The sequence below is a fragment of the Chiloscyllium plagiosum genome, chromosome 9, assembly GCF_004010195.1.
Source record: "Chiloscyllium plagiosum isolate BGI_BamShark_2017 chromosome 9, ASM401019v2, whole genome shotgun sequence".
Classification (NCBI taxonomy): domain Eukaryota; kingdom Metazoa; phylum Chordata; class Chondrichthyes; order Orectolobiformes; family Hemiscylliidae; genus Chiloscyllium; species Chiloscyllium plagiosum.
This window is the reverse complement of record NC_057718.1, coordinates 27,529,935-27,543,255: the sequence shown is the minus strand read 5'-3', so window position 1 is coordinate 27,543,255 and position 13,321 is coordinate 27,529,935. Positions and strand designations below refer to the sequence as shown.

Genomic DNA, 13,321 nt, shown 5'->3' with positions numbered 1-13,321 from the left:
TTGATTTGTTCGTATATCTGGTTGTATCCACAAACTCCATCAACAAACACATAGACCTGGACCCAATATACCGGCCACTACAGCGGACAGCTGAAACTGACAACCGGAAGCGGCAGGGACAGGCCACTATAAATGCCGGAGGAAACACCACAGAAGCGCTTCACAGGAGGCTCCCAAGTACTGAGGATGTCACCTAGACAGGGGACGAAACGTTTGCAACAAAAACTTCCAGCTTGGCGAACAGAACCATAGCAATTGTTAACATCACACAGATCAGTACATTAACTTGACATTGGGTAATTTTAAAATTCTCTTTTTTCTTTAGGACCATAAGTTAGCTGAATATGCTTAAAACCTTAAGTACAGCTCAAAGCTCAGGATGTTTGAAGTTTCCACCACATTGGGAGACTGATGGGTTAATTCTTCACTCACATTCTTGATATCCTTCTAAGCTATGTCCTGGAGCAGTCTTAAAATGGCTGCTTTTACCCCTCTGGTTTATGCAAAAGCCAGCTGTCCAGTCTCCTATTGCTATGGTTCAAACAGCTGATTCTGCAGAAACAGCATCTGATGTTTATGACAGACTTTCAATGCTGAGCACCACAGCTGCTTTATCTTTAAGCTTGCTTCATGTTTCCACAAAAGTACGTATTGTCCCATTTAGCCTTCCAAATAATTAAAAATATCTTTTAAACTTGGTCAATCTTCTCAATATACCTTCGAAACACTAACAATTCTGTGTACTTTTTTCTGTTGTTGTTAATATATTTTATATCAAATTCTGCTCTTTGTGCAATCCAGGGTTTAAAGTTCATCTTTTTAATTTCCTGTAAAAGTCCCAAGTCCTTATCAAGCACTACATAGACTGCATGGTTTAGTTTCTCACCAGTATTCTTTTTACGTAGACCTTAAAAAGGCAGACTAAGTGGCTGGAAGGACACAACTTGCAAACTGGTGAAACAACAATAGTTTTAGAATAAAAGCAAACTACTGCGGATGCTGGAATCTGAAACCAAAAGAGAAAATGCTGGAAAATCTCAGCAGGTCTGTCAGCATCTGTAAGGAGAGGAAAGAGCTGACGTTTCGAGTCAGTTAGACTCGAAACATCACCTCTTTCCTCTCCTTACAGATGCTGCCAGACCTGAGATTTTCCAGCATTTTCTCTTTTGGTAATAGTTTTAGAATGATGAGACAGTGAACTGATCAGCTGCCCTGTTCACCAAACTATTGCTTTAAAGACCAGAAAAGGCAGTTTGCTGTTTCTCTCAAGCAATAAAATTAAAAGTCTCTTTACTGATAGCAAACAATAACCGTCACAAATAAACACTTTATATAGGTAATGTTCAGGTGCCTTTTTTTAGTCCTTGTTGTGGCAGTTACAGGATTTAGATATATCAATATTGTGAGTTCAAAGTGTTTTGATCCAGAATCTGCACTAAGTACTAACAGATCAAATGGAGCATAGACTGTAGGAGGTAATTGTAAAGGGTATAAACTTACAGATGCTTCATGGAAAGTTGTAGGAAATGCTGCAGTGAACTCTTAAAACACACAAGGCTGGCAGGCCATACTTCCTGCAGTAATGCACATTGATAAAATTGACCCTAAAGGGCTCCAATATTCTCTTCAATCATTTAAATATAGCCCAAGAAGAGCAGTTGTTACTGTATCAGAGTAATATTGCCTTTACTCACGCCAGCAATCTCAGGTTTGTGTTATGGCCTCAGCCCTTGGATCCTGACATACTTGACCAAAGCTGTTTCAGTTCACTTATCATCATCTGAACATCACACTCAATACAGCTGCCAACCTTTGGTAAGATTTAAAAGAGACCTAAGGGGTAACATTTTCATGCAAAGGGTGGTGCATGTATGGAATGAGCTGCCAGAGTAAGTGATGCTGGTACAACTACAACATTTAAAAGATGTCAGGATGGGTATATGAATAGGAAGGGTTTAGGGGAATATGGGCCAAGTGCTGGCAAATGGGACTAGATTAGGTCAGGATATCTGTCTGCCTGGATGAGTTGGACCAAAGGGTCTGATCCCATGCTGTATATCTCTATGACTGTTAGATAGGGCAACAAAACTGAGTGAAAACAGACCTTATTTCAACCATTTTCATACCCAAAGGTGAAAATACATTGCACTGGAACACTGAACCAACTACTTATAAAATATTTTGTCGTGCATTTTGAATAACAGGCATGTTTCTATTTACATTGTGCCTCAATGGAAACTTGTAAATTCTGCAAATGATCAATCTGAAAGCCTTTTCTGGGTTGAGGGAAGAAAATTGAAAATGATGAAAAAAAAGGGGTCATGACCAGCAACGAATTGCATTTATACAGTGCCTCTAATACAATAATCATACCAAGGCACCTCACAGGAGCATTCCAGAGCATAATTGGACCCAAGCCACATAATGAGATCTCATGACCAACCGATAACCAAAAGCTCAGCCACAGAGAAATTTTAACAAATATGCTAATGGAGAAAATAGATGGAGAGATGTAGAGGTTGAGGGAGGAAATCCTAGAGTTTGGGTTGACAGCTGAAGGCTCAGCCATCAATCTTTGAGCAATAATATTGTGAATGCTCAAATGACTGGAATTACAGGAATACAGAAATCTCAAAGGGTTATGGGATTGGGGATGACCAAGGAGATATGAAGGGATGAGGTCAGGTGAACTTTAAAAACAAGGGTGAAAATTTTAAAAATTCATGCTTTGCACGATTGGAAGTCATTGTAGGTCAGCAAGCATAGGGTGAAAGGCGAACAGAATTTGGTATGAGTAAGGACATGTGCTAGATGACCCCAGTTTTTGGACAGTAGAATGTAGAATGCCAGCAAGGAAGTGCTTTGGCAAAATCAAATCTAGAGGGGACAAAAGTATGGGATGAAGGTTTCAGCAGAAAGTGAGCTGAGTTTGGGGTGGAGTCCGGCTGATACTTGGCGAAAGTGAAGACTGCAGATGCTGGATATCAGAGTCAAGATTAGAGCGATGCTGGAAAAGCACAACAGGTCAGGTAGCATCCGAGGAGCAGGAAAATCGATGTTTTGGGCACAAGCCCTTTATCAGGAATGAATCCTGGTCAGGTCCATGCCCCCAACAACTACCCACCCTTCCTGGTATCTTCCCCTGCCACTGCAGGAATGGCAAAACCTCCGCCCATACCTTCCCCCTCACCTCCATTCAAGGCCCCAAAGGAGCCTTCCACATCCATCAAAGTTTCACCTGCACGTCCACCAATGTCATTTATTTTATCCGTTGCTCCCAATGCGGTCTCCTCTACATTGGGGAAACCGGATGCCTTCTCGCAGAGCGCTTTAGGGAACATCTCTGGGACACCCACACCAATCAACCCCACCGCCCATGGCCCAACATTTCAATTCCCCTGACAAACACCATTCCTGAAATCTTGAGGGTGAGTGAATGATTTTATATCATTGAAATTGTCAGTAGGTATCTAATGCCAATAGATAATCAGTCAAACTGTGCTGAAGAGGTTGTAGTTCTCTGAACCTTGGAAATACAACTAGTTATTACAAAAAGTATTACTGCCTGTTGTTTCCCTGCATCTAAATGTGGATTTCACCTTCATAATGCTGCAGCAATTACTTCAGAATCATTTAAGTTTAATGTGGGCATCACAAAGCTATTGTACTAAAGAACAGTTTGTGATTACCTCACTTGCTCCTCTTATTGTTTTATTATCTGTAACTCTATTAATTACTCCCTTCTAATCCACTGCATTTAAGTTTTTTCCTATATACTGTTAAATCAATAAATAAGTAATAATATTATACTGATTTAAGACTGAGAGGGCAATCTCACATATGAAGAGAATGAATTTCTTCAGGAGGAGAGGGTGTTGGAACATTGGAAATATAGTTCTGGAGAGAGAATACCATTAATTGGGACTTTTTTGAAGTATCTAACACATGAAATGTTTCTTTAAATCCATCAGAAAATTCATGGGTCAGGTTTAATGAAAGTGAAGGTGGCATCACCTGCTAGTAAGGGTTGGCAAGAGCCACACACTGCCACTTTTGGGGAAGAATTGTCAATTTATTTAACAGTTGTGAGCCTTCCCTGAGATCAAAGGCCTTCGGATGAAGTCCCACCCCTGGGAACCGCTGGCCAATCAAATGTTGGCAACTGTATCAAGTAGCAGTGACATCAGCTGTTTCCTGCCAGCAGGGCACCCACTAAGTCCTGAGATTGTCACTGAGTCCCAGGGCACAGGTTAGCAATGGTGGAAGTAGTGGTGGGACTGTTGGGAATTCAGATTGGCAGCAAGGATAGAGGGAAGGGTGTTATACTCGGTGGCACACTCCTCCCTTCCCGAATGCCAGGTACCTCAGTTGGATATGGAACACCCTTCGATGAAGAATTCCTCTGAGTGTCCACAGGTAACCCAGAAGGAATTTGTTTGTTATCCTCACCATGTGGCAAGCCCCTCACCAGCTGCTGGAATAACGGTTCTGAGCCAGGAGGGGATCCACACATCTTTATTCTATGGACTCAACTGGGCTGGGGATAAGAAAGTAGCAAAATTCCTACATGCTACCCTCCCTCCTGAATAAATACCCAGACCAAACTCATCTGGGAGTAAATTGTACACCCATAGATGTGCAAGTTGGTTAGAATTAAATTTCAGTAGAAAATACTTTTATTCCAAGACAAGATAATTATTTGAAATAATTTCCAAACGAAGTAATTTGACTAAAATGATTAAAGTAATTCAAGGTACAGTTAGAGGGTAAAGTTTCTGCCAGACAGAACCTGATTGTATTGGGTAATGTGAATAATCGCACATGTGCATAATCTAGAATTCCAGCCATTAATTTTAAATATACCTCTCATGGATATAACCTCTCATGACATTGATGGCTGGAGGTCCAGATATTTTCTAATTAACCTGTTCACAGATGCTTTTACACGCCTCCTGGAGCAGGGGTGACTTGAACCCAGGCCTCCTGGCCCAGAGGTAGCAACACTACCACCACACCATACGAACCCTCCAAGAAGCTGATAGTCTTTTTTTATTATATCCAGAAGCACTCTTAAGCACAACTGAATGATTATTCCTCCCCCAAAACCAAATTATCCCTGTTTTTTTTTCCATCTATTAACCACTACAAATAAATCACCAGTGTTTCCCACCATGTTAATTAATTTGTGTGCAAAGCCCACTGAGGTCAAAGTGCTTGTAGTCTAGATATTTTCCAATCAATCTGTTATTGAGTCATAGAGTAATACAGCATGGAAACAGGCCCTTTGGTCCAACTTGTCGTTGCTGACCAGATATTTGATTCCATTTGCCATCATTTGACCCGTATCTCTCTAAATCTTTCCTTTTCAGGCACCAATCCAGATGCCTTTTAAATGTTGTAATTGTCGCTGCCTCCACCATCTCGTCCTGCAGCTCGTTCCATACATGCACCGCCCTTTGCGTAAAAGTGTTGCCCCTCAGGTCCCTTTTAAATCTTACCGCTCCAGCCTATTTGGCCTCTTCCTACAGCTCATACCCTCTAATCTCGGCAGCATCCCTGTAAATCTTTTCTGAACTCTTTCAAATTTTATAACATTGTGGCTCAGTGGTTAGCATTGATGCCTCATAGCATAGGGACCTGGGTTTGATTCCAGCCTCGGGTGACTGACTGTGTGGAGTTTGCATATTCTTCCCATGTCTGTGTGGGTTTCCTCCTGCTGCTCTGGTTTCCTTCCACAGTCCAAAGATGTGCAGGTTAGGTAGATTGGCCATGCTAAATTGCCTATATGTCCAGGAATGTGCAGGTGGTTTAGCCATGGAAAATGCAGGGCTAGAGGAATAGGTTAGGGAGGTGGGTTTGGGTGGGATGCTGGTCAGAGGGTTGATGTGGACGTGATGGGCCGAAAGGCCTGCTTCCATGCGGTAGGGATTCAATGATCTTCCCTATAGCAACAAGAACAGAATTGGACGCAGTATTCCAAAAGTGACTTCACCAATGTCCTGTGCAGCTGCAATATGATGTTCCAACTCCTATACTCAATGCATTGTCTGATGAAGACAAGAGTGCTAAGCACCTTCTTCACCACCCTGTCTACCTGCAACTCCGCTTGCAAGGAATTATGTGCCTGCACCTCACGTCTTTGTTCAGTAACACTCCCTATAAACGCTATCATTAACTGTATAAGTCCTGCCCTGATTTGCCTTCCCAAAATGCACCATCTCATATTTATCTAAATTAAACTCCATCTGCCACACCTTGGCCCATTGGCCCATCTGATCAAGGTTCTGTTATACTCTAAAGTAACCTTCTTCACAGCCCACTACTCCAGTTCAAAGGTGTTATTACACACCTATACAGCAGATGAGATTTGAACCCAAGCCTTTTGTTTCAGACGTAGGGACACTACCACTGCACCACTAGAGCCCCTCCTGGGCTTGTGGTCTAGCACTCACACTAGCATGAAATTCAGTTGCTAAGTTAGCTTAATGTTTTGAGCTCAAACTAGGAAAAATGTAATTACAGCTGACTATAACCTGCAGAGATTTTTTAAAGTAATCACTAGATTTAATGTTCTTCTTTCATAAAGTTTTTTGTATCTAAATTTAACACACTGAAGCATGAAATCTGGTACAAAACATTATATTCTTGAGCTTCTCCTATGTTGTTACTTAAGGTGTTTTATACTCCAAACTGCACAGTATTATTTCACTGGAATGATGAAATCTTCAGGCTACCACTGTTTAATAAAAGACCTCTGCTTCTGTACGTCTGTTATCTGATATAATTCAACATTTAGCACTAATAGATTAAAGTAAAACAAAAACTATTCATTATTTTGTTCCTTCAGCAGGGTATACTGGAACCAGTCTTCCAGAATAGTGAAAAGAGGAATTACTTATGAATTAAACACAGCATGTCTTCGCTGAATTATCCAAACTGGGTGACTTTTGATGATGATTATGGTTTCCAGTCACCAAAACAGTCCTTCAGTTCGGACAATGGGCACAAATCCAATGGTCTGGTATTGAGTCTTTCTTCTCAACATCATTTGTTCAGGACATCTGCCTCTGGCAGTAACACGCCACTTTCTTCACCATTCACAAACTTTCCTTCCACGCCAATGTCTGGACTTCAGACACCAATCACAGCAAGCTCATCCGGGGATAGCTGTTTCTTTAAGTTTGAGGATCTGTCACAAACCGATCAGTTTAGGCCACATAATAATGAGAATGGATACACCAATCCATTTTGGAATCAGAGTTATATTTCAAGCACTGGTGTTTCTCACTGTGAACAAGAAAGTAACCAGACTCATGAAATCTCAACCACAAGCACAACAAGCACTTTTTTTCATGGCCCCAAGCAAATGAATGGACCCCAGAAAAGTTGGAGTAATTCCCCTCTAACTGTTCTTTGTCAAAAACATGAAAAGATACAAGCAGACGACTTCCAACCTTCAAAGACATTTTCAGAAAACAAACAACATCATGTTCAAATATCTTCACCTAATGTTAGGAATCTCTTCAGAATTGGGTACAAAAATGGTTGGCCTTTAATGATGAGGATCCCTGAGAAGAAGAATATGATGTCTTCCCGTCAATGGGGCCCTATTTATCTGAACCTCCTGGCTGGGGGGGTTTTACAACTCTATTATGAACAGGGCCTTGAGAAACCTTTCAAAGAATTTCAGTTGCAACCGTATTGTAGGCTCTCAAAACCCAAGCTGGAGAACTACAAGGCATCAGAAAAGATCCACACAGTGAAGATTGAACATGTGTCATACACAGAAAAACGAAAATATCACCCAAAAACCGAAGTCCTACATGAAGCAGAGGTTGAACAGGTGTTGAAATTTGGAACAACTGACTACAAGGATTTCACAGACTTCATTGCTGCTGTTGAAGAGGAACTAATGAAACTACCTCTCCTTACACAGCGCAGAAAGAGCTATGAAGAACAAGAAATGATACTTGAAATAACGGATCACTTCTGGGGAAAATTTTCAAGAGAAGGGAAAATGATTGAAGCTTCAGTGGTGACCCACGTTTATTGTCTGTGCTTCATTAATGGCAATGTTGAATGTTTTTTGACTCTTAATGATTTACAGCTTCAAAGGAAAGACCGCTGTTATTTGAAAAATGATATGGATAGCACATGGATTCAGATCTCTGACTACCGGGTTCATAAGTGTGTGAAAGAAAATGAGTTTGAAAAATCTAGAGTCATAAAATTCACTCCTCCTGATGCCTGTAGATTGGAGCTGATGCGTTTCAAAACAGTCTGTGACAATCCTGAGCTTCCCTTTTTGTTAAAGGGTCTGGTCACAGTTCATGGAGCCTACACAGAATTGCAAGCATTTCTAGTTATGTCCGCTGCCTATTCCAATCTCCAAAACAGGCTATCATCTATGTATTGTGAAAATGTGATGATACGCTTTCCTGTTCCCCCAGCTTGGTTCAAGATATTTCGAACTGGGAATCTCTTCAGACAGAAGTCCTTGAAGGCGAAGATGAATCGGAATGCTCGATTTGGCTCTGTTAGCACAACAAATGGTGAACCAGTAATGCAAGTCACCATTGGTACAGCTAAATATGAGCAAGCTTTCAAGGCAATTGTCTGGAGGATTGATCGTCTCCCTGATAGGAATGCAGGTATATTCCATCATATAATTGCTGAACAATCAGAATGTAGAAATTGGGTCATCTTGTGAGCAAGTGTATAGTTTCTGATATCCAATGATAAAATAAAGTTAAAAATTTTATGGGACAGTGGTGGACATCAGCCAGAAAATTGAGAAACCCTACTTCAACTGGCCAAGGAAGTCCCCACTATATTTTACATTCCTCTGGTAATTAATTGCCTGCAATTGGAGTTTCCCACCTCTTTTAAGAGGTATCTGCCCTGGCAGATTTCTGGTCTATTAGATGGTTGTCACCTCTTCAGTCTCAAAGGTACCAATGGGAGTGGTGGCCACTGCGGGGACTGCAGGTTAGGACCAGCTGCAATGGAAGAGATTTAGACTGAGTTTGTGAATCTCATTAGGACCATTCACACATGGAGGAGAGGAAGGAATCTCATTTTGCAGCAAGGCTGTCTTTGCTGTCTGGGGTCCCACATTATCTCAAGTTACATTGATGCTTCCACCACTTCCCAAGCCAGTAAGCAGGCTGTTAGGGTGGAAACGAATGGGAATTACTTTCTTCACGAATCACCTGTTCAGCTATGGGGCTGTACCAAGAAGACATTACACCTTTCCGTAGGAAGGGAGGGAGGGAGAATAAAAGGAATTTATTCACCTTTATAATTTCACCTTTATAAATTCTCTATATTGAGAAGTGCACCAATAGAGACTGGGAACACACACATCTGCCCTCCTGTTCAGCTGTAAATAATGAAAATCTCTCAAAATACAATCAAAGAAAAGGAAAACTACAACTTGTACTACTGAAACTGAATTCACCAAGAATGTGGAGATATGTAAGGTAAATGAGAACTAGAGAACACGGTAATTACAATAATAGTGCTACCATAATGAGGGATCTTCCATTTAAGATTGAGATTGAGGAATTTTTGTTTTTTTAGAGATCTGTGAATCTTTGGAACCCCCTTCCACCGAGGGTGGTAGAGGCAGGCACTGAATTTTTTTTAAGGCAAAAGAAGATAGATTCTTGATTAAAAAGGGAGTCAGAGATTACTAGGTACAAGTGTGAACGTGGATCAGGCCTAATTCATACTGTCATAAGTAAAACTTTACACCATGATTGTTCAGATTTTTATTTATTATTATTTCAACACTATATCTTTTTAATATTTCAGTAATGTCAATACTTAACATCTTTATTATTTGTTAGCTATACTGTCCCATCGATAATTCTAATCTTGAAAAAAATTATTACTAAGGTTTGGTTATGCTCAATGTATTGCTCCTCACTGCTCTGTGAAATGCTACTTCTCTCATTTTATCTTGTAGCATCTGACCATCCACACTGTTTTTCTTGTAAACTTGAGCTGGGTTCAGATCAAGAAATACCTTCAGAATGGAAGCCAGTCATTGCTGTGGAGTTTGAGGTACCTGACACATCAGCTTCCAAAGTGCAAATGAAATCATTTGGAACAGAAAGTGATATCCAGCCAGAGAAGCACATTCATCGAAAAGCTCAATACCACTACCAGGTCATACTTTATATATTCATCTTGTTTGCAAGAGTTTCTGTTGTGTGGTAAACAACAGGACATTGCAATAAAATGGAACTGAAAAGTGTATTTTGAATCTGCTAATTTATTGAACACTTTCACTGTAAAGTCATTTGAAAAGATTTGAAGGATTTCAGCCAGGCAGGTTATTTTTTAACTCATATTATTGCAATGTGCTGTGATGCTTTTTTGCAGGTTGGCTGTTTAATCTACCAGAGGGTTCTGAAGAGTTATCAGCTTCCCAGATTTTATGCCTAAATTCTTTTGTTGCCTTATTCTTTTCTGAGTTCTCCATCTCATGATTGTGCCATTCCTGCAAAGGGACGAGAAGATGTAACTCCCATATAATTTTGTTTGTTCTGGGTATCATGCTCCAAACCAGAGAACTGCCCTGATGTGCACAACAATCCTTTTGAAGTACATCTGTTCCATTCAGCTTCATTACTTTTTCAAAAGCTTGAATTTTCCATAGTATTTTCTCTTCCTGTGCTGGTTCGCTTAAGGCATCTTTTAAATGCTATTATGAATTAAATTTCCACTTGCAATTAAGCACAAGATGTAAGAGACAGATCATGTCTAACAGATTTGATTGAATTTTCTAGGAGGTGACTAGGTGTTTAGATGAGGGTAGTGCAGTTGACATGGTCTATAAGACTTCAGTAATGCTTTTGACAAGGTCTCCATTGGTAGACTGGTTAAGAAGGTTAGAACTCATGGGATCGAGGGCAGTTCGGCAATTTGAATTCAAATTTGGCTTAGAGGCAGGAAGTAGAGAGTGATGGTGGAAGGGTGTTTCTGTGACAAGAAGCCGATATTCAGTGGTGTTGGTCCCTCGTTGTTTGTTGTGTTCATTAATAATCTAAACATAAAAATTGGTGATATGATTAATAAGTTCACAGGAGACATGCAAATTGGTGGTGTGGTAAATAGCATGGAGGAAAGCCTTAGACTATAAGGTGATATATTTGGACTGGTCACAAGGTCTGAACGAACGCAAAGGGAACTTATACCTGAAAAGTGTGATGTGATGCATTTTAGAAGGACTAACAAGGCAAGAAAGCACACATTGAATGGTAGGACCTTAGGAAGCAGAGTCATCAAAGGCAGAGGTGTGCATGACCACAGATCCTTGAAAGCAGCAGGACAGGTAGACAAGATGGTTAAGAAGGCAAATGGGAAACATACTTTTATGAATCAAGGTATTGAATACAAGAGAAAGGAGGTTATAATGGAGCACTTTGTAACATTAATTAGGCTGTAGCTGGAGTACAGTGTGCAGTTCTAGTCGCCATTCACTAGGAATTGCACTAGAAAGGGCACAAAAAGATGTTATCTGGGTTGGAGATTTTCTGGTATGAGAGGAGATCAAATTAGCTAGGGTTGTTTTCCTCCAAGCAAAAAAGGCAAAAGCAGAATCTGATTTGAGGTATACAAAGTTTTGGGGTTATAAACAAGGTAGGTAGGGAGAAAGCTTTTCTCTTAAGGGAGCACAGTTTTAATGTAATAAATAGGAAGTTCAGAGGGGATATGAAGACTTTTGTTCAAGCAGAGGGTTGTGGGTATCTGGAATTCATTACCTAAAAGGGTGATAAAGGTGAGAACTCTCAAGACATTTAAGAATATTTAGATGCACACTTGTATGCCATACTATACAAGGCTATCGGTCACGTGCTGGAAAATAGGATTAGAATAAATTGATATCTGATGACTAGCATGGACGTAATGGGCCAAAAGGCTTCTTTCCGTGGTGTTAAAAACTATGACCCTAATTATTTTTTCTTGAAGCAAGTGCAAACTCTGGGTAACGGCTAAGCTATGATCTAAAATAGAACTATATTCCCTCAATCCCAAATACAGCCACACACACATGAAAAGACAAGTGTCTGCAGAGTTAATTCCCCTTAATACTGTTTCTTCACTCCATCTTACAGCCTCTTTATTTGCATCCTTGTAGCGTACTTATTAGAATTGCATTTTTACCCTCTTTCTTGCAATTTTCAATTCCCCCTTCTGCAGCATCCTCTATACCCCCTTTGCAGCCTCTTCCTTTCCCCTCCAACACCTTTAGCTGCCTCCTTCCTCCGTACCCACCACAGCAGCCTCCAATTGGTCAAACAGCAATTCCTAAGATCCCAAGGCTGTGAGCTAATGCTCAGCAATCCTTGAGGCACAGAGCTGTGCTGATAGTAGTCCCCAAGGCCCGGAGGCACACTCATCAATGTGAGCAACTCAATCACTGCAGCAATGTATCTCCCTAGCGACCCTTCCTTACGGGTATAATTTTGAAGTATAACCAAACAGTCATGTCAGAAATTTGATAACTGAAGTGTCCTGAAAGATTTCTTCAGTTAGGAATCTTTGCTATTTTAATCCATAGGCCAATTTGTCAAAAGTCTGAAAAATTGCTGAAATAGGTCCTCCTAAGTACAGTCATTTTGCTCTTTATTCTTTATGGAATGTGGGCACCACTGGTATGGCCAGCACTTGTTTATCCATAAATGTCCTTGAACTAAGTGGAATTTTAGGCTATTATAGAGGGCAGTTAAGAGATAATCACACTTTTGCTATGGGTTTGGAGTCATATATTGGCCAGACTAGGTAAGTGCAGCCGATTTCCGTCCTAAAGCACAGACTGAATTAGATAGGATTTTACAACAATTGACAATGGTTTCATGGTCATCAATAGACTCTTAGTTCCAGCTTTTTGTTGAATTCAAATTCCACCACTGCTATGAAAGGATTCTACCTGGGTACCCAGAACATTACTTGGGTTTCTGGATCGCTAGAACATGATGAGTTGCACATGACTATCAGGTGACAGTACTCATGAAATTCCTTTAATTGTCACCATTACCTTTCTTGTGTCAACTGAGCAGACACATGTCTGTATGTACATTTGGATCAACATCAAAGGAAAACTTTAATTCAGTCCCTTGTTCATATAGCACCAAATCCACTGGTAGAAACCTCCCTGTAAGTTGGCAAGATGAGTCAGTCTGGCACAACACAAGAGACATAACTTTGGCATCAAATTTATTTACACTTACTGAAACTTCTTGCTGTGTCTAGAATGTAGAACCCTCCCACTGGAAAGAATGGTAAATATTTTGCATGGAAATATTTCCTG

The 13,321-nt window shown here is 40.5% G+C and overlaps 1 protein-coding gene across 1 annotated transcript in view; it reads left to right on the top strand.

Moving 5' to 3' along the window:
• The window catches only part of LOC122552715 (stonin-1-like), a 109,221-nt gene that overhangs the window by 14,943 nt on the left and 80,957 nt on the right, over positions 1-13,321 (top strand). The window contains exons 2-3 of the mRNA XM_043695614.1: positions 6,848-8,651; positions 9,971-10,173. Coding sequence (XP_043551549.1) covers positions 6,914-8,651; positions 9,971-10,173 — 1,941 coding nt within the window. The 5' untranslated portion in view covers positions 6,848-6,913. The remainder of the gene's footprint in view (positions 1-6,847; positions 8,652-9,970; positions 10,174-13,321) is intronic.